General features: G+C 46.0%; 1 protein-coding gene across 1 annotated transcript in view; it reads left to right on the plus strand.

Moving 5' to 3' along the window:
• The window catches only part of CTNND2 (catenin delta 2), a 747,444-nt gene that overhangs the window by 550,928 nt on the left and 174,718 nt on the right, over nucleotides 1–21,798 (plus strand). Inside the window, exon 11 of the mRNA XM_074985959.1 lies at nucleotides 19,776–19,893. Within this exon, the coding sequence (XP_074842060.1) occupies nucleotides 19,776–19,893 (118 nt within the window). The remainder of the gene's footprint in view (nucleotides 1–19,775; nucleotides 19,894–21,798) is intronic.

Below are 21,798 nucleotides of genomic sequence, written 5' to 3' on the forward strand. Positions count from 1 at the left end.
CATCACCAACACAGTATAAAATGGTTCGAGAAGATGTGCTGATTTGTATTATGAAGAGCAATTTTCCTTTGAGATGGCAATGTGTTGGCTCTTCAGAAACATTTTTGCTTTCAAATACAATATACTTTTTGCAGAAATAGTTTAATGCCACAAAGATGTGCTGCATACAGAAGATTTCTTGTAAGGGACTGATTATATATAATTCCACCAATTCTCTCGGCAAGACCTATTTAAATAGGCCAGGAAGTAGGTGCAACGTTGGCATTCAATTGACTTGCAGATCATAACCAGAGTCATTACGAGCAGCTTATTTAGCCTAAAGATTGGACATGCAGAAGCACAGTGATAAAAACCAACCGTTGAGTGCTTGACCTTGTAGGTTAATTGCTCTGATGCTTTGGAAATGAAAAGTATGGCTTGATAATAAAATACAAATTATTATGGGGAGGGCATTTGCTGGAAAGATCAGGACTTAAGAACTTTAGCGATATATAACTCTGTGGTGTTTATTTAATTACACTGTATATTTAAAGTAAGTGTAATAGTTAAATGCTAAAGCTAGAAGACTAAATGTTCAGGTGATGTAAAGTGGCCTTGCTCCATTGATTTCAATGGCTAGTTCACACCAGCAAACAGTTTGGCCCAGAAGTTCTGATTAAACATATATGTGTGTACATACACAAGCACACACACATGCATGCTCACACACACACAGTTGTAATTTCTAGAAACACCAGCAATATTTGACAGAGTATTACTAGCCTGAAAAACTGAGGAGAAAAAACAAGGAAAAGGAATTATGATGTCTCTGACACTGTGAACAAATAATAGGGAGGACTCCTATTTGTGAAACACTTTTTTTGTGAATTTAGTACAGTCAAAATAGTTTCCATTTTCCTACCAAGTTAAAACGATGGGGAAAGCATTGATTTATCACTCCACTCACTCAAAATTGCAGCCTAGACTTATGTGAGGCACTACACCTATTTGAGATAATCAAGTTTAGTTTTATTAAATGGTGATAATAGGTTGATTTTCTATGCACTAAAATCTAAAAATCCAAAGTCATAAATAGTATTATTTTAGAGGAATATGTTTATTTCATTACTAACTAGTAGTGAAGGTTGATTTGCTGTATTATGTCTCCCACCCACGTATGTACGTTTTATTTGTGTTGCGTAAAATTGTAGGGTATTGCAGAACTTTTATTTTTATCAATTGGCTTAGGCTTCAGTGCCCTGGGACCCTCAAACCAAAAAGTGTGTGTGTGTGTTTGTGCGTATGTGTGTAAGTAAGTAAAATATTGCTCTAAAATGCTTAATAATTAAAGCTTCATATACCCTGTTTAGTTTGTATATACAGGCTGCATTGACTATCTCAACTGGGATTCAAGCTCTTATTCTAGGGGTATTGTACAAAGAGCTTAACTCAATAGCTGTCATCAGGTGACATCACTGATGGCCCTCACGGGTTTGCTGGTTATGCATGTGAAACTATCTGTTCTTTGCATTCTGTGTTACCATCTAGAATTACATTCTTCTCTGGAATGTTGACATCAATGATTATAACCAGTGTAGGAAAGGTTGGGTGGACAAAGAGGGAGGAGGAGTAGCATTTGATATCAAAAACAATATCGCTTATTTCCAAGTCACTGATAACTCAGAAGAAAATGCTTTTGTATGATTAGCAATCAAAGTCCTGAAAGATCAAGCAAAAGAAGGGTTACTAGCTGGTGTTAGCTATAGGCCAACAAATCACATTGCAGAACAGGAGCACTATCTCCTTAAGCACCTACCATCAGTGGGTAGGGATAAAAAACACTGTGCGGGGAATCCAATTTGAGTGACCTATTTTGTCAGTTTCATGCGACCAATGCTACAATATTCTTGGAATCACGAAACCTTATAGATGATCATTTCAAACTTAAAAAGTGTTGCAGCTAATAAAGAGAGACTTCTGTATTATATTTTTCTCCCTATCAGATAAAGAGGAACAGATCACAGAACAAAATGATAGTGGTATCTTCAATACAAATGACCATGACGTGATAACATTTATAATGTGCAAACTGAAAGTTCAGAAAACTAATATAAACACTTGGTGCTTTAATTGACCAAATTTCACAAAACTGGAAAAAAAAAAGTCAAATCAGTTGTAAGAAAGAATTTAATCCAAAAATGTGAATGATAATTGGGAATCATTTAAGAGCATCTTACTAGATGTCCAAAAAGCCACAATCCCACAACTGAGGAAGAAGTTTCTACTACTTTAAAGCCAACTTCGTTTTAGCTGGAACCAAAGGCAGGGGGTGTGTGTGTGTGTGTGTGTAAATATAAAAGAAAGGGCAATTTGATATTAATGAGTATAAATCAGAAGTTAGGAATTGTATAAAATAGATAAGGGAAGCCAAGGGACACATGAAGAAATATATGATGAGCAGAGACAAAAACTGTAAAATAGCTTTTAAAATATATTAAAAATAAAATAATCCAAGCAACTGTACTGTTGTTTATTAGATGGAAATGGTAGAACCATTAATAATATTGAAAAGGCAATGGTGTTCAATAAATATTTCTGTTCTGTATTTGGAATAACAAATGATTCAGTCTCATTAGATGATCATGATGATTTTCTTCCCATTCACTTGTATGTACGGAGCACGTTAAACATAAGCCCCTAAAATAAGACATTTTTGTATCAGCAGATGCACATTTCACATTCCAGGGATACAATCTAGGCAAGTGAAAATTGTGTCCCCACCTCCCCCACATCCTTCCATTGACTGGATGGGCAGATGGTTATGGCCGCTGTCCAGGTGTTCCACACTGAAGGCAACACCAGTGTCAGCAGCAGAGCAGACGTAAGGGTGGCAATACACCATATACCATGTCACCCTTATTTCTGTGCTGTTCCTGAAGCTTGTTGTGCCTACTGCCTTGCTTGTGGCTTGGGACAGGCTTTCTGCTCCTGCATAGGGCTTGTATCTTACTAGGGCCCCCAGTCATGTTCCAGATTGGCCTCTGACTCTCTAGGGCTACGTCTACACGTGCACGCTACATCGAAGTAGCTAATTTCGAAGTAGCGACATCGAAATAGCCTATTTCGATGAATAGCGTCTACACGTCCTCCAGGGCCGGCAACGTCGATGTTCAACTTCAACGTTGCGCAGCCCAACATCGAAATAGGCGCAGCGAGGGAACGTCTACACGCCAAAGTAGCACACATCGAAATAGGGATGCCAGGCACAGCTGCAGACAGGGTCACCGGGCGGACTAGCGCTTCCGGGGCAACAGCTAGCCGCTCCCTTAAAGGGCCCCTCCCACACACGCAGCCTGCACAGCACGCGGTCTGAGGAGCCATAGGCACACAGACCCCAGGCACCGCAGTCATGGACCCCCAGCAGCAGCAGCAGCCAGAGGTCCACCCAGCCCTCCCGGCAGGAGTAGGGCTTGCCCTGCTCCGTGCCATGCGGGAGGCAGCTGAGCACCTCCTTGCCCCAGAGGAGGAGATGCCCCCAGGGCAGCAGGGCTCAACCCCTACCCCTGCAGCACCCCGCGCCCCCCCACCTCACACGCTGGCGGCTGTGGAGCTACCCCACCAGCACCGACTGGTGGGAGCGGCTGGTGCTTGGGGAGTGGGACGACGACCGCTGGCTCAGGAACTTCAGGATGAGCTGGCAGACATTTCTGGAGCTGTGTCAGTGGCTCACCCCCGCACTCAGGCACCAGGACACCGCCATGCGGCGTGCCCTCACAGTGCAGAAACGGGTTGGCATCGCTGTCTGGAAGCTGGCCACTCCAGACAGCTACCGATCCGTGGGCCAGCAGTTTGGTGTCGGCAAGGCCACCGTCGGGGCTGTCTTCATGGAGGTAAGAGAACCCACGGGGGGAGGGCAGGGCAGGGGAGGGGGGCCCGGGCACAGGAGGGCAGGGCAGGGCAGGGGAGGCCAGGGCAGGGGAGGAGGAGGGGAGGGGAGGCCAGGGCGGAGGAGGGCAGGGCAGAGCAGGGCAGGGGGGCCAGGGCAGAGGAGGGCAGGGCAGGGCAGGGGGGCCAGGGCAGGGGAGGGCAGGGCAGGGCAGGGGGGCCAGGGCAGGGCAGGGCAGGGCCACGCACACCCTGCTCACCCCTCATTGGTGCTGTCCCATGTGCTTTCTCTGCAGGTCGTGTGTGCCATCAACGCCATGCTCCTTCACAGGCTCATGAGGCTGGGGGACCCACATGCCACCATCGCGGCCTTTGCCACCCTGGGCTTCCCCAACTGCTTCAGGGCTCTGGATGGGACTCACATCCCCATCCGCGCCCCGCATCACAGTGGAGGACGATACCTGAATCGAAAGGGCTACCATTCTGTCGTCCTCCAGGCCTTGGTGGACAGCCGGGGACGTTTCCAGGACATTTATGTGGGCTGGCCTGGCAGCACACACAAAGCCCGGGTTTTCCGGAACTCGGGCCTGTGCCGCCGGCTGGAGGCGGGGACCTACATCCCCCAGCGGGAGATCCCTCTGGGGGACACCACCATGCCCTTCTGCGTCATCGCAGATGCGGCGTACCCCCTCCGGCCGTAGCTCATGCACCCCTACACGGGCCATCTCTCCGCTAGCCAGGAGCGCTTCAACCAGCGCCTGAACCATGTGCGCGAGGTGGTGGAGCGCTCATTTGGCCTCGTGAAGGGACGCTGGAGATGTCTCCTGACCCGCCTGGATGCGGGCCCCAACAACATCCCCCAGATTGTGGGTGCCTGCTGCGCCCTGCACAATTTGGTAGAGAGCAAGGGGGACACCTTTTTCCAGGGCTGGGCTGCGGAGGCCAGTAGGGCAGATGTCCAGCCACCTGCTGCCCCCAGTTGGCAGGTGGACCCCGAGGGGACCCAGGTCCCGGAGGCCCTGCGGGCCCACTTTGATGAAGAGGCTGTGGGGTGAACTCTGCCCAGGCCGCCTACTGCCCGCCCCTTCCTCCACCACACTCCTGCCCCAACACCTGCACCATGGAGCACCCCACCGCACCCCCCTCCCACTTGTCCTGGACAAATGACAGCACACACTTGTGGCTGAACTTAAACTTTTTTTTTTCTTTCCGAACCGTTTTTTTTTTAACTGTAAATATGAGAACCAAAAACAAAGTACGTACAAACATGTTGAAAAAAACTAATATGTACAAAAATAAAACAATACAAAGAAACAACTGTCCTCAATAATAAAAAGAAAACCAGGGAGGATAAAGGGGAGAACTATTTACATGGGGGGGATGGGGCAAACCGGGGGCAGAAAATAACAGGGTCCAACTATATACAAGGGGGGGGGCCACGTCCCGGGCCCCTCGCCCCTATAGCCCGGCACTGGGCGTGGGCGGCTGCAAGCCCCGCCGCGGTCGCAGCCCTGTCCAGGGCTGGGTGGGGGCGGGCCAGACCGGAAGGTACGATGGCCGGCGAGTGTCAGGTGGCTCCAGGGGTCCCTCGGCGCTCTGGCCATCGGCGGTGGGTGGCAGGGCGACGGCGGACGGGACGGCGACGGGCGGAGCAGCTGGTGGTGGGGCTGCAGGAGCAGGCAGGGCGGGCGATGCGGCGGCTGGCGCGGCATGGGGGGCCAGGTAGTCCACCAAGCGGTTAAATGTCTCCATGTAGGCCCCCCATGCCTCCTGGCACCAGTCCAGCGCCCGATCCTGCAGCTGCAGGTGCTGCTCCGCGACCTCCAGCTGCCAACGGTGGATGGCCAGCAGTTGGGGGTCCGTCGCTGTCGGCTGTTGGTGGCGCGGGTTCCGCCGTCTAGCCCGCCGTGGGGCTGGTCGGTCCTCGGCCGAGGGGCTGCCCTGGAGCGATGGTCCCGGAGGGCTCTCCGGGACGACTGATGCCTCGCCGGCGCTCTCTTCTGGTCCTTCTGATGGTGCAGGTGGAGGACACAGGAGAGGAGTGAGGGGAAGAAGAATGGAGACAGGCGTTAGTGTGGGCCCCGAGCCGTGGCCTTTGTCCCCCCAGCCCTGTGCTGCAGGTTCCCCATCCCCGTCCCCGGGAGATGCTGCTGTGATGGATGGGGTTCAGGGGTCCCCCTGCCCTGCACCCCGTCCCCTGGTGGGAGCGACTCTCACTTCACCCCCGCAGGGTCCGACAGCAGGAGAGGTTTCTTAGGCCACAGATGCCCAGTTTCTCCCAGGAGTGACAGCACCAGCTGTCGGAAGAGACAGTCCTTCCAACCCATCCTGGGGAGAAGACCCCAAGGGGTGCCCCTCGGGGATGCAGCTTTCCCCCTCCTCAGGCTGGCTGCCTTCCAGCTCTCCCTTCCCCTAGCCTCTACCTGTGGGCCCCACCCTCGCCCCCCAAGTCCAAGCCAGCTCGGCTCCTCCCTCCTGTTTGTTCAGGGCAGAGGTGTCACCTGCCAGCTGTAGCCCCAGGATCCTCCTTTGCCCCTGGGAGCTATTCCGCTCTTGTTGCTTATATGTAGCCTGAGTCTCCCTTTTGCACTCCCCCCACTCCATCACATGCTGCTGCTGCGGGGTGTCCCACCACACTCCTCCTGGGGGCCCCGCGAGGTTCCGCTCCCCCCCTGGCCCAGGGATGGGGCATGGCACTGTCATGCGGGGTCATGGGGGGCAGGGCTGATGCAGTGCTGTGAGGGCCATGGCCCTGCTGTCCTTGGGGCCATGGCCATGTGAGCATGTGGGGGGCCCTGGACACATATCTATTACCCCCGCCCCTCAAGCCCAGGGGTGTCCACCAGAGGGGGGTACCTACCTGTCGGTCCGCTCCCACAGTCCAGAGATCCCCGGGGGGTGGAGGCCCTGGTGCTGCTCCGGGATGGCAGGAGGAGGATCTGCAGCCCGGATTCTGCAGAGGAGGAGCTCCCCTCCTCCTCCTCCTCCTGCCGCGATGTCCCGGGGGTGGCCTCCGGGGGGGGCCCCCGGGGTGCGGGGCTTGCCTCCAGGGCGGACTCCATCTGCAGGGCCTGCTGGGGCTCGTCGGCCGAGGTGTCAAGGGTGGCCGGAGGGGAGGAGGTGCGCCGGGGGCCCAGGATGTCCCTGAGCTCCCTGTAAAAGGGGCAAGTGATGGGGGCAGCCCCAGATCGGCTGGCCGCATCCCGGGCCCGGGAGTAACCCTGCCACAGCTCCTTCACCTTACTCCTGACATGGTCAGGAGTGCGGGCAGGGTGACCCCGGGCAGCCAGGCCATCGGCCAGCCGAGCGAACGCATCCGTGTTCCGCCTCTTGCTCCCCATTACCTGGAGCACCTCCTCCTCGCTCCAGAGCCCCAGCAGGTCCCGCAGCTCGGCCTCCGTCCAGGAGGGGCTCCGTTGCCGCTTCCCAGCCTGGCTGCCCTTCTGGCTGGGCTGGCTGCCCTGGCTCCCCTTGTGGGGGGTCCCCTGGGGGCGCTGGGGGGGCTGCCGGGCAGCCATCGCAGCTGGGTGTGGGGCTGAGGTAGGTGCAGGCTGGCCGCGTGTGCAGGCTGCAGCCTGCACGTTCCCTCAGCTTCCTGCACAGGAAGGGAGGGGGAGGGGACCTTTAAGGGGCCGCTCCACGCGGCCACCAGTGAGCTGAGGGGCTGGAGAGAGCGTCTCTCAACCCCCCAGCTGATGGCCGCCATGGAGGACCCGGCAATTTCGACGTTGTGGGACGCGCAACGACTACACGGTCCCTACTTCGACGTTGAACGTCGAAGTAGGGCGCTGTTCCGATCCCCTCATGAGGTTAGCGACTTCGACGTCTCGCCGCCTAACGTCAAAGTTAACTTCGAAATAGCGCCCGACGCATGTAGCCGCAACGGGCGCTATTTCGAAGTTAGTGCCGCTACTTCGAAGTAGCGTGCACGTGTGGACGCGGCTTAGGGGTGCCATTTCAGATTTGTCCTGTATAGTCAAACCATCTCCTGGACAGTAAAAATATATAAATGTTATTATTTCTTTAATAGAATAATATGCCACCATATTACCTCAAACCTTCATTTTAAACACACTGGATTTGACAACATCTATCTCTTTGTATTTAACCTATTTTAAGTGAATATAAATAATAAAAAGGCATAAACGTTAGAAATGGCTCCAAGAAAAATAAAGATAAAACATTACTATTTACTTAAAAACTGTCTTCGTTGTTGTCCCAGCTGCTACACACCTGGACACTTTGAGTGAAGAAGATGGGGGCCCAGAAGAGACGTTAAAAATACCTTGCCTCTGGAAGCTTCTGCTTAAAAGCTTCCCAAGTAGGATGACCATCCGGCCTGTATTGGGCAGGACAGCCACATATTTATGAAGCCAAAAAGGCACCCCGACTTATTTTTTAAATGGGACTAATTGTCCATATTTGGACCTTCCCCTTCCTGTGCTGGCTGGAGACTCACAGAGCCTATCAAGCTAGCTTGATATCTTGATGTGATACAATTAAATGGTTGATATAAGTAATAGCATTGCCATAATAAACTTAAACCTCAGCAAAGTGTTTGACTTGGTGACCCATGACGTTTTAATGAACAAAACTAGAACAATATAAGATTAACATGGCACATATTAAAAACTAGCTAACTGATTTCAAAATTAACTTTGAAAGGAAGTGCAATAGTGATTAACAAGAAGTCCTGTGGCATCTTATAGACTACAGACTATAGTCCCTCTACAGGGTCTTTGCCGACAATAGCTTATGCTCCAAAATATCCGTTAGTCTATAAGATGCCGCAAGACTTCTTGTTGTTCTCAAAGATACAGACTAACATGGCTACCTCTCTGATACAATAGTGATTAGTTGAATTTACCTCATGTAAGATGGTAAAGGCCTAACTGTATTTTATGGATTGTATTTTGACTAGTTAGGTGTAATGTAAATGTTGGTCTAATTTAGTATGGTCAATAAGACTTATAAATATCACTTTGGGAAGGGGTGGAAATAAAGCTTTCTTGGCTTGCTAAGTGTTCTGTTACTCAGTTTTTGCAATGTCCTGACTTCCCCAGAACAAAGCATAGGTCCTTGTATGTGACCTACTGAATGTGAGCAGGGAAGCTAAGGGAGATTAATAACTTTGTTGTTGTTAATACAAAAATGAGCATGTTCTATACTCTCTTGTGTAATGTGGAATTTCATATAGGATAAGTATTATGAATTTTAATCCATTAACAAATCAGAGAAGGAGGTTTAGTTAAAAGGTAGGGTGTTATTTTGCCTGTAAGAAGAGTACACTGAGACTTCAGTTTTTGCCTTTATTTCCATGCATGTAGCTAATTCATTGGCCTCTTTTATCCCCAACAGGCCACTGGCATTTGGCATTTTGTACCTATGCTGACATACATCTGTTCTTTGGAGTTGAATGCAGAATTAGAAGTGATTATTGTTTGCTATAGCAAGCAGTGGTTCTTTTCTTTCCTAGGTTTTTGAGATAACTGGTAGGCCTGGTTGGTGGTCCTAAAATATGTGTATACAAATGGGCTACTGTCATTGAGTGAGTCTGCTTACAGTGGGTTCCTGCAGCCACTGGTTCTTTGCCCTTTATTAGTCAACGTCCTTATTAGTGACATGGAAGAAGACATAAAATCATCACTGGTAAAGTCTGCAGGTCACTGATTCAGTGTGATCTAGATTAATTGGTAAAATACACACAAGTGAGCAAATACATGTTTTAATATGGCTAAACACACACACACACACACACACTCACACACAGAGTAAGTGCCGGGTCATCTGTAATTCATATAACCAGCATGCTCAATTAACCAGCACCTGCTCCACCGGTGGCCAGTGCCAGTTAATTGAACATATGATTATGGTGTTGGGGCTCCAGGACCAGCTACAGGACCGATGACAGGGGCACCAGAGCTGGGGCTGGCTGCCATGTGGGGGTCAGTGGAGATGAGAGCCAGCTGCCCAGCCGTTGGCAGTGGTGGGGCCGGTGACCCTGAGGCCAGCTGTTCAGCTGGTGGCAGCTGGGCTAGGGACCAGCTGTCCCGCTGTGGCCCGTGGCAGTGGGCCAGCAACAGTGGGGTTGAGGGCTGGCTGCCATGCTTGGACTGGCAGCAGGGGGGCCAGAAGCCAGCAGTCCAGATCATGGCACTGGCAGCAGGAGTGATACCAGTGGAGAAGGGGCCAAAGGCTCCCTTCCTCTATGTGTCACATCTGATTATTTGGTGCCCTCACTTCACTGTGTGTGCCAGATAGTAGAGCCTTGACTGTATATGGAGTTAAAAGTGTAGGCTATACTTACAAGATGGAGGACTCTATCCTGGAAAGCAGTAGCTCTGAAAAAAGATTTGGTGGTGGGAGTTGCTAATCGACTGAACGTGAGCTTCCAGTGTGAGCAAATGTGATTCTGGGGTGCGTAACCAGGGAGGTCTTGAGTAGGATTAGAGAGATTATTTGATCTCTCTTTTGGCACTCCTGCCACTGCTGCTGGAATACTTTGTCTAGTTCTGGTGTCAACCATTAAAGAAGGATATTCATAAATTGGAGAGTTTTCAGAAAAGAGACACAGAATAATGAAAGGATTAGGGAAATTGCCTTATAGCAATAGACTCAAGAAGCTCAATTAATGTCTTAAGATGTATCTACATGGCCCCTTCCTTTCAGAAGGGGCATGCAAATGAGTGAGATGAGAAATGCAAATAAGGTGTGGATTTAAATGTCTCATGCCTCATTTGCATATTTCCACGTGATCTGGCTTCTGGAAACCAAAGCAGCTGTGTGGAGAGGGTTCCTTCAAAAGGAAACCCCCCTTTCGAAAGCACCCTTCTTTCTTTTTTTTTTTTTGCAACAGCATTACAGTGCTGACTCATATTTAGCTTGTGGTCCACTATGTCCCCTAGGTCTGTTTCTGCAGTACTCCTTGCTAGACAGTCCCTTCCCATTCCGTAGGTAAAACTGATTATTCCTTCCTAAGTGGAGTATTTTGCATTTGTCCATATTAAAAGTCACCCTGTTTATTTCAGACTATTTTTCCAGTTTCTCCAGATCATTTTGAATTATGTCCCTATCCTCCAAAGCAGTTGCAACCCCACCCAGCTTGGTATCATCTGCAAACTTAATAAGCATACTCTCTATGCCAAAATCTAAATCATTGATGAAGATATTGAATAGAAGCAGTCCCAAAAGAGACCACTGCAGAATTCCACTTGTTATTGCTTTCCAGCATGATTGTGAACCGTTAATGACTACCCTCCGAAAATGGTTATCCAACCAGTTAGGCACCCACCTTATAGTAGCCCCACCTAAGTTGTATTTGTCCAGTATATTGATAAGAAGATCATGCGAGTCCATATCAAATGCCTTACTAAAGTCTAGGTATACCACATCCACCACTTCTCCCTTATCCCAAAGACTTGTTATCCTATCAAAGAAAGTTATCAGACTGGTTTGGCATGATTTGTTCTTGACAAATCCATGCTGGCTGATACCTATCACCTTATTTCTTCCAGATGTTTGCAGATGATTTCCTTAATTGCTTGCTCCACTGTCTTTCCTAGTGCAAAAGTTAAACTGACTGGTCTGTAATTCCCAGACTTGCTCTTATTCCCCTTTTTATAAATGGGCACTATATTTGTCCTTTCCCAGTCTTCTGGAATTTTGCTGGAGTTGCATGATTTTCCAAAGAGGATAGCTAAAGGCTCAGATACCTCGTCTATCAGCTTCTTGAGTATTCTAGAATGCATTTCATCAGGACCTAGTGACTTGCAGACAGCTAACGTTTCTAAGTAATTTTTAATTTGTTCTTTTTTAACTTTATCTTCTAAACCTAACCCCTTCCCACTAGCATTCACCATGTTAGGCATTTCTGCATTAGACTTCTTAGTGAAGACTGAAACAAAAAAGTCATTAAGCGCCTCTGCCACTTCCAGGTTTTCAGATGTTTTTTCTCCCTGCTCACTTAGCAGTGGATCTAACCTGTCCTAGGACTTCCTCTTGCTTCTAATATATTTACAGAGTGTCTTTTTGTTACCCTTTTTGCCTCTAGCTAGTTTGAGCTCATTTTGTGACTTTGCCTTTCTAATCTTGCCCCTGCATATCTGTATTGTGTGCTTATATTCATCCTCTGTAATTTATCCTAGTTTCCACTTTTTATGTGACTCCTTTTTGGTTTTGAGATCATGCAAGATCTCCTGGTTAAGCCAAGGTGGTCTTTTGCCATACTTTCTATCATTCCTACGCAGCAGAATAGCTTGCTTTTGGGCTTTTAATAATGTCCCTTTGAAAAATTGCCAACTCTCTTCAGTTGTTTTTCCTTTTAGTCTTACTTCTCATGGGATCTCTCTGAGTTTACCAAAATCTGACTTCCTGAAATTCATTGTCTCTATTTTGCTGTTCTCCCTTCTACCAGTCCTTAGACTCTTGAACTCTATGATTTCATGATCACGTTCTCTCAGGACTGCCTTCCACTTTCAATTTCTCTTTCCTATTTGTTAAAATCAAATATAGAACAACTTGTCTCCTGGTAGCTTCTTCCACCTTCTGAAATAAAAAATTGTCTTCAATGCAAGTCCAAGAACTTATTGGGTAGTCTGTGCTTCACTGTGTTAGTTTCCCAACATATGTCTGGATAGTTAAAGTGCCTCATTACCACCAAATCCTGTGCTTTGAATAATTTTATTTGCTTAGAAAAAGCCTCATCTACCTCTTCTATCTGAGTGGGTGATCTGTAGTTGACATTATATCACATTCGGTTTTTACCCCTTTTAACCAAGGCCAAAGACACTCTATACTTCCATCTCCTATGTCCATTTCCACCTCAGTCCAGGTGTGTACATTTTTAATATATAAGACAACCCCTCCTCCCTGTTTACCCCACCTATCCTTCCTGAGTAAACTGTACACTCCTATGCCATAAAGGCATAGAGCTGTACCCTTCTGTACCATAAAGCATAATTTTTGTTTTAATTCATATTGTGGCTGTTCAGGAGGTAAACATCCACAAAATAACATCCACAAAATAACATAACATCCACAAAATATCTGACACTGGATTAGTTTGGGATGATGCAGTGGTGACTTTTATGCTATCTGAGGCACAAATCACACAGTATCATGACTCAATGGGAGTGCAGCCTCCACTCATCTTCTTTCCCTGGGGGGATTGTGTGTCACCAGCCCTGTGACAGCACAGAGTCCTTTGCAGTCCTGGAACTGCTCTCTTCTGCAACAGCTGGGTGTGCCGTGGGTCTCTGCCCTGCCCTGCTATGAGAGGATCTCTTACTACATAGTTGTGGCACTATTGAAAACTGATCCCTAGAGATACAAGGTCCAAGGGGAAAAGGATGCAGAGCAGAAGTATCTGGGTAGGACAGAGAGGAAGAGGAGGAAGAATGTTTGGCAAGAACCACTCATCATTGGGGTCGGGGGGCTATCTTCTGCAGCCAGTGATTTCTGCTCCTGGAGAACACCTGATAAGAGACAAAATACAAGGGTCACACCACCATACCCAAGGAGCACAGAGGTGGGGAGAAATCTCCCAGGAATAGTGAGGGGTAGCAGACGTGGGGGAAGCCTTGTGTGTTGCAGAGAGGAGCCCAGATCATTTATTTGGAGACAGGATATCAGGCTAGGAGACATTTTCCTCGTCTCATCTCTGTGGGGAGTGTTTAATGGTGTACACTGAAAATGGGGTCTTCTGGAAGGCACACTAGGGAGTGTTTCCCTGTCCCACAAGAGTTGGGCTGAGCTGCTCTTACTCCCAGGGCATCTGTGGGGTATCAGTCTGGTTCCTTTCCCATGTCATTTTGTGGGACTATTCGCCACCAGTCCTGTGCCCATGCTGCTTTGACCTGACTTGCCAGCTTAAATACCTATAGTTTCAGCTCTCCTGGCTGAGCCTTTACTTGCCCCCGGGTGCCTCTACTAAGGGAGGGTATGAGGAGACTGGCCTCATCAAGTGAGTACTCCCAGGGAGAGGACAATGAGGGAGCATCTGCAAACTTCCCAGCCCAAGGAAGAGACATCAAGGACCATTTGCAAAGTGGAGTGTCCTCTTCTTTGCGGTCCTGGATGGGCATAGTTTCTCCTTTGCCCAGCCAGGACTCCTTTGCCCAGCCATATCGTGTTCCTGGCATTCACTGCAGTATTCATCACACCTCATGTCCTATGTCTTCTTGGGCCACTTGCCTGTCCTAGAAGCCCCCTCCATCCTCACTGTGTCAGTGGTAGAAGGACGTCCCCTCAGCCCCATTTTCAGAACCATCCATAACTGCTGTGGTGCTGCAATGGCTTTACCAAGCCATGGGTTCCATGTCCCTCCAAAGTGGCCCCTGGATGTGGTAAAATGCCATGGTAACAAGATTTAGTACCTAGACCCCAGTGTGAGCTTGACTTGCAGCAGCACTACATTCTGGCATTATGTTTATGGAGATAGGGAGACAGTGAGTAACCTGACTGATCACATTCTTCGTATGCACTTGCATTATCTTTTTAAGATATATTCTTCAATATCCTAATAATATATGCATATACGCATAAAATGTTGCTTTTGGGGTTGGGAATTAGCTTCTGAATTATTTGGTTAAGCAGTGCCTAATTTGTCTGGGCTGATGAGCAGCTCTGCCCCGGTAAATCAAAACATTTTCAGCTCCGAAGCTGGCCCTGGTGTGACAAAACTGTTATTTTACCAACACAATCAGTCGGATTTGGGATGAACTGTCTGCTTCCATGCGGAACAGCAAGATTTTAAGAAGACTGTGGTCTTTTTGTCTTTTTTTTTTTTTGCTACTGTTTCAGCCAGTTACGATCACAGATGTGCTTTGGCTCCATCTTCTTCATGGCTGGAGTAGGTGAGTGTGTATGTGCTCAATCCCTTGCTTGTGAAGATTTTCAGCACCTTTCCTAGAGAGGCCAGGGCTGTCCTTCAATATCATTGATCACGAATTGTTGACTCACCTTTTCCTGTTGGTGGGAATGGACAGGACTTTTTCTCTCTTTGTTTCTGAAACTGCATCTTTTGATTTTTCTCTCAAAGATTCCAAATGCTGAGACGATTTAGAGTGCTACATGGTGACCTCTGTCACCTCCCATATTAAAGAAATGTACATGGAGCCTCTAGGAACATTAGTAAGGAAGCATGGGGTTCGGTGTTCAGCATGTTGATGATACCTATTTTGCCTGCTTTGGATGATGCGGTTCCATGTGTCAGCTTCTGTTTAGTTGGTTTTGGGGCACAAATAGGAGTAAGCTTCCTGAAGCGCAACCCAGGTAAGAGTGAACTTAAAACAGCAGGTTGGAGAAGAAGTCAAAGGAAATGGCTATCAGTCCCTTTGGGGGATTACATCCACCATTGGCATCACAACTTAGGGGTGATTTTAGAGACAACTGCCCTTGGATGGCCGTGTTAAAGCAAAAACAACAGGAGGTGCTGGAGCACCTTATAGGCTAACAGATATTTTGGAGCATAAGCTTTCATGGGCAAAGACCCGCTTCGTCAGATGCATGCGTCATCTGCTAGTCTGTAAGGTGCCACCGTACTTATTGGTTTTAAATATGCATACTAACTTTGATACGTGTTGTAGCAGTAATTCAGTCAGCTTTATACAGCTGTATCTAGGTAGGAGGTTGTGACTTTCCCTTTCAAATGCAGGCCTTGCCACTCTCTCCATGTCTATGTTAACTCAAGATTAGACATACTGCCAAAACTGTAGCTGGCCCAGAGGCCTCAGCTGGATCCCAGTAATTATAAAAGAGAGGGAGCAGTTGGCAGAATTTTCTCTCTGAGGCCTGTGGAAGTTGATCCCATTATTTTGTCAAAAATGGTTCAAGTTTGGTCATGTTCCTGGCAAGTTATAAAAGACATCTGTTTGAGTAGGGGCATTGGAGATGGCTGAGGGTGTGATTCCCACAATGATAAAGGAGTGGAAATAACACTTTTTAAGTGCTGACTGAGTTCTTATGAAAATGATTAATGCTGCTGTGATTTCACTGCATTATTATTGATGTGCTAGGGCACCCAAAAGCTTGGACAGGCATCTTTTTAATTAGTTTATATCGTTAAAAAGATTTAAAAAATGAGCATGGTTAAAATACATAAAGATTTACTATTATCACTTTTCCTAGTGTGACCAACATGCTGACACTGTAGCCACTGACTATCTTTTTTAAGCTCAAGAAAGGGGAAGAAACCATGAGGAGGCTGGATTTTAACTGAATTCTCAGAGAGTAAGGAAGGACACTTTAGTTCGAAGGGCCCCAAGACATCTAGAAGGAGGCCGTGGTAGTTACTGGACATGTTCAGTGGCTGTTGCTGAAGCTGGGCAGAGGGTTAGCATTGAGGGCAAGCAGAATTACAGGTTCCACAGATTCCCCCTTGTGACTACTGAGCCAGTTGGAGCTTAGGTGGCAATTGTGATCAATAATGGAGGATGGAGACAATTCTATATTCTCAGCAGCCATTCAATGTCAGGCCAAGAGATACAATGGCTGCAAAGGATGCATTCCAATAGCTATAATACACTGGATACAGGCTACAGGTTTCTTGTCTTGTTAGAAACCAAGAAGGCAATCAGCTCTTAGCCCAGAGACTAGAATTGCTGGGGACTGTAAAGGTCTTCCAACTGTTGTTTTGCTGAGCAGCTTCAGAAGTGGTTGGAGAGGAACTCAGACTCTGGAGAGTTCACATGACCCACATATTCGGAGGCTACATTCTAGAGAATGAAAAATCATCCCTGGGAGAAATCAGAGGGAGATATGTTTGGTTGTGTCCCCTGAAGTATAAAAAACATATGTTTTCTCTTGGTGCCTTGCACTGAAATATATATAACAGCAGCAAAGTGGAATTTGCTGCCCAATAGCTTTGTTTAAGAAATTATCCAAAAATATTCCAAATACTGTTTGCAACTGTTTGTGGGTGTGTTAACATGCATATGAAAGAAGCATGTAATGGTATGATACATAATATTAGCTCAGACAACCTCTTATTCATTACAAATGTATGCAGTTGCTACAGCTGTCATAGAGATAGTCTGGGATTATAAACAAGGTAGGGTAATTAATGATTTTTTTGGTTACTTTGCTATTGCAAAAAGTCAAGGGAAAATTTCAATTCGTACTGAAAATGCAATTTTAAAAAATGTTTCAGCTAATCAAAAAACCAAAAAACGTGATGGATTGAAACAAAATGTTTTGCTTTGAACTGAACTGAAATTTCACTTCGAGTTCAGTGACACGTAGAAAAGCAAAGAATTAGAGTCTCAAAATGGGCCTTTTATAAGAGAGGTGCTTTCTTTATAATGGGGAGGGGGGTGGTAAACCTGTCCCAATCGATTAGTTTTTGAAAACGGGATGCAAAAGTACTAGATCTTTGCAGGCTTAGGTCTGGATTTAGACCTCCTGGCAAAGAAGACCCTTAAAAGAAGAATAAGTGTAAGCAGACATGGGCGCTACCCTGAAACTCAAATGAATCATTGAAACAGTTATGGCGTGGGGTGGCTAAAAGACCGCCGACTATGGCCAACCCCAAAAAATTGTGACCGCCCAGGGAGACCTACCACCTGCCCCTATTAACAGTGTGCCTATGCTTTCATTATGTTTTGGACCTGAATCTGGGATTAGGCCTCCTGGAGAAGAAGACCATAAATGGACATGGATGCTACACTAAAAACGCCAATGAATCATTGAAACAGTTATACCTTGGGACAGCTAAAAGACCACTCGCTATAGCCAAGCCCAAAAATCGTGACCACGGAGGGAGACATTCCCTGGGTGGCTAAAAGACTCCAGCCTGCACCAGAAAATAATGACCGCTGAGGGAGACTTCCCCTTGGCGGCTGAAAGACCCCAGACTACAGCCAGCCCTGAAAATTGTGACCACTAAGGGAGACATCCCCCAGGTGGCTAAAAAGACATCCCCTAGATCTGCCAAAAAAGGCCTTGAGAACAAGAGTATTCCTTGCTGCAACTTTACTTTGAAAACTGTGGTAATTGTACAGCTACTACATTGCCTTCATAGAAACATATATGGCTCGGGGCAGCTAAAAGACCCCCAGGTACAGGCAGCCCTGAAAACCATGACCACTGAGGGAGACTTCCCCTGGGCGGTTGAAAGAACCGAGACTACAGCCAGCCCTGAAAATTGTGACTGCTGAGGGAGACATCCCCTGGGCAGCTAAAAAAACCCCAATTACAGCCAGCACTCGAAAATTGTAACCCTAACTGCATGAAAGCTGCCTGGCACCTTGCGCAGCACATTCTTGTATTGGTTCGGGGACAAGCCACGTGGTGCAGCTGGGCACAGGAAAGTTCCAAACTGCATGGCACCTCCAGAGGAGAGGGAAGGGAGGGCATGTGGGGGTCAGAACAAAATGTAAGTGGCTGTAAAGAAGTTTCTTATCCAAGCATGACCCCACCCGCAGACCAGCTGCCACGTGATGCAGATGAGGGAAAGTTCCAGAATGTGTGGCGCCTCTCAGGGAGGGCAGGGCTGTGGGGGGTGGGACGACATGTAAACAGCTGAAAAAAACGTTTCTCATCCTATCAGACAAGCACGACCCCCACCCACAGACTAGCTGCCACATGGTACAGGGGGGTGGGTGACAGTGGCTGCCGCCAGGCAGGGCATCAAAAAAAGTCAGCTAGCACTACACATGGCCTTTCACACTCACCTCCCAACACATACTTGTATGGTATTATCATAGTTACTTCTTGATACTTCCAGCAATGTGCATATATTCTCTGTGATTTTATTCTTTTGGAGTGAGTTCTTTTAGTTTTTTGATGGGTCCATGCATTTCATAATTTTTATTTCTCTCTTATGCTTAATTTAATTCTTTGAGTAGTGAGTTTCAACATGCCTAACTTGTCCTGGCTGGAGTAATTATGCCTGTGATAACTTTAAAAATATAGTTTATACCTAGGTTTTTTGTTTCTGTTGGTAATGCATATCCATACAATACCTTTGTGGAAGTAACAAAATTTAGCCTGGATATGGATGGAAAATATGAGAGGGAATATTAGCAAACAATTAGGCAAATTTGTGCCAATCTGAATGTGATTTTTGTCAGCTGTGTTGTCATGTATGAGTTTTGTGTACACATGTATGTTAATAATAATCTTTGCTTCAGAATTAGGCCACAGTGCCATTTGATAGTTTGCTATATTTGTGAAAAATGGGTTCAGAAGCTTTCAGACCTATGCACATAATATGAGTTGATGTTTTAAATATCTCAGCATACAACAATGTGTAGTGAACAATTGCCCAAAAGAAGTTTGACACGTGATGTTCTCTCACAGTGAGAGTGGACGAAGCACAGATTCATTCAGAGTGAGAAAATGAGAGGTTGAAAGCAACAGAGTAACACTGTTGAGGAATACCAGCTGTTTCACATTGTGCTTTGACAATATTTTTATTCTAGGCAACGCTGGTCAGGAGGGTGAAGAACCCTCACTAGTGAAGGTGCTACTGTCCAACCCAAAAGATGTTTATGGGTTTTGAAAACCCTCCAAACTTTTCAAAGTTTAAAAAAAAAAAGTGTGGGGTGAGATAGTTAAAAACATTTTCCTCAAAATAAAATAAATTTCTTTCCTAAGAAAAAGAATAATCCTTGTACAAATTCTAGTAGATTTAGGTTCTTTTGGCTCAGAAATAGTCCAGAATGTTCCTAAACTCAGCATCCTCCCACATCTAAAATCATCTAACACGACAAACTCATTCAAAGTTGTTCCCCTCTATATTGTGTTTCCTTACCTCATTCACAGCGGTTCTTACTACTCCCATATCTGAAATGATGATGTATACACTACAAGAGAAAAAATCTCTTTTAAGCAGATTTGATGAAAATATTTTATTATAGAAAGCAAACAACAATGCTGGGGAAACAGTGACCTTCCTTACTGTTGTCTTGTAGGAATGTCAGCTCTGCTGGAGAGGAGGCCCGCAGAAGAATGAGGGAGTGCGATGGACTTACTGATGCATTGCTGTATGTGATTCAGTCTGCTCTTGGGAGCAGTGAAATTGATAGCAAGGTTTGTCATCTATGTCTTTTCAGAAATGGAAACACAAAGAATGAAAAAGGAGATTTAAAAATGTGTGGTGGTTTCATTGGGGATACGAGCAAGGCAGAATTTGGCTCTTATTCTTTCAGTTTTCTTCTGAGCAGTGATTCCATATGCTGCATATGGCTGCTCTGGAATTGTGTTTGCATATGTGTTATATATAGTATGTTCTTTGTTTTTTCTTTCTCTCTCCTCTCTTGTTATTAGGAAAATAAGATAAAATTAAATAATTAAATAAATAAATAAAGGCTTATGAAAGATACCAATGCATCAAGCTCTGTGCGAACTTACATTCCCAGCTCTGAAAATAATCTGAGGTGCTTTGCCAACTCCTTTTGTGAGCTATATTAACAGTTATGAAGTGTTTTTATGAAGTAGTTGCCATTACGAAGTCAGCATTTGCAGATATTCCACATTTAACAGTGATAGTTCCAATTTTATATAGAAAGTGGAACTTGGATACACCTGTGTGATAAATATTTGTGATTTTTTTTAAATAACCATTTCTATAGGCTGGCACCAAAATACATGTTTAATTTTATGTAGGATCACAAATTTATGCCTGAAACATGAATTAACTATGTTTAATTAATAATTACAAACATTCTCCTGAAGATCTCAAATCAGTAAAAGACTAACATGGATATCCTTAAAATTACAGCTGCATAACATATGAAAGTATTTCCAGGGCCTGCCAAAACTTAAGTCCAGTTTCCTCCAAAAGCTCATGTCATCCTAAGCACATAATGCCAAATGCAAACATGGTTTAAACTAATGTAATGACATTGAGATCCATGAAGGTCATGCCTCTTTATACCATGGGTGAATTTGGTCCATCAAATGGAACCGGGAACTGCATTTCTTATCCTAGTTTTACAAAGAATCCTGGTTTGCATTGAGTAACTGAGCTGAGCAACGGCCATGTCTGATTTACTGGGACTTCTGGATTTCAGCTAAATTGTGTTCATTTTATTATTAGATCACATGTCCCACCACTTGCATTTAAGTGGCTGCTTTTGTGTAACATGCAGAATGCAAGCAGACAGGGACAGTGGTATTTTCAGTTGTCTACACAACACGGTAGCACAATAGAACTTTGATCCTTTACCAGGCTTCATAGGTGCTATTGTAATATACTACTACTAATAATAATACATCCATAAATCTGGCAGGGAATTGAAGAGGCGTCCGCCGCTCTAAAATCCACTAAGCAGCAGTAGAACCATTGTATGTTCTGTAAACTAGCCTAAGCATGCTGGTACATTCTGCAGTCCTAAAGCTCATCTCCATGGAAGGGAATAGCCAAGGGATGTGCAGAACTTCAGCTGCACACCTGCACCAGAGCTCCATGTATAACAGCGTGTGACCAAATCTCACAGAAATGGGCTCCATGCTACTTATTTGGAGCACATCCCCTGCAAAGAACTGACTAAGAAAAATAATGGACATATTCTTTATTTCGATAATGGCACGATAGTAGTACTGATTGTTTCTCTGCTTACACTGTTTATGCATTTTTATGTTCATATCGCTCATGCACATCTCCGAGGTGGAGCCAAGATTTAGGATCCTCATTAGATTTTTATATAATGATTTAAAAAGCAGTTCAGTTTCCTAAACAGATTAACCACATTTTCAGTCGCCCAGGAGATGAAGGGCATATTGTTTTTACTAAACAATTTACAAACCAAATTAAAGAAAATAAGAATTAGCCTTCAATAAGTCCAAATCAGACCTGTTTTTGAGATTTGAAAGTGTTCTGTTAAATTTTTCCCATCATTTTTTCTATAAAGAGACACACTCCACCTCTTCCCAGCTACATCATACACAGAAGGGCCATAATACCATGATACAGAAGGGGTCTTCCTGGATATT

The sequence above is a fragment of the Carettochelys insculpta genome, chromosome 2, assembly GCF_033958435.1.
Source record: "Carettochelys insculpta isolate YL-2023 chromosome 2, ASM3395843v1, whole genome shotgun sequence".
NCBI lineage: Eukaryota > Metazoa > Chordata > Testudines > Carettochelyidae > Carettochelys > Carettochelys insculpta.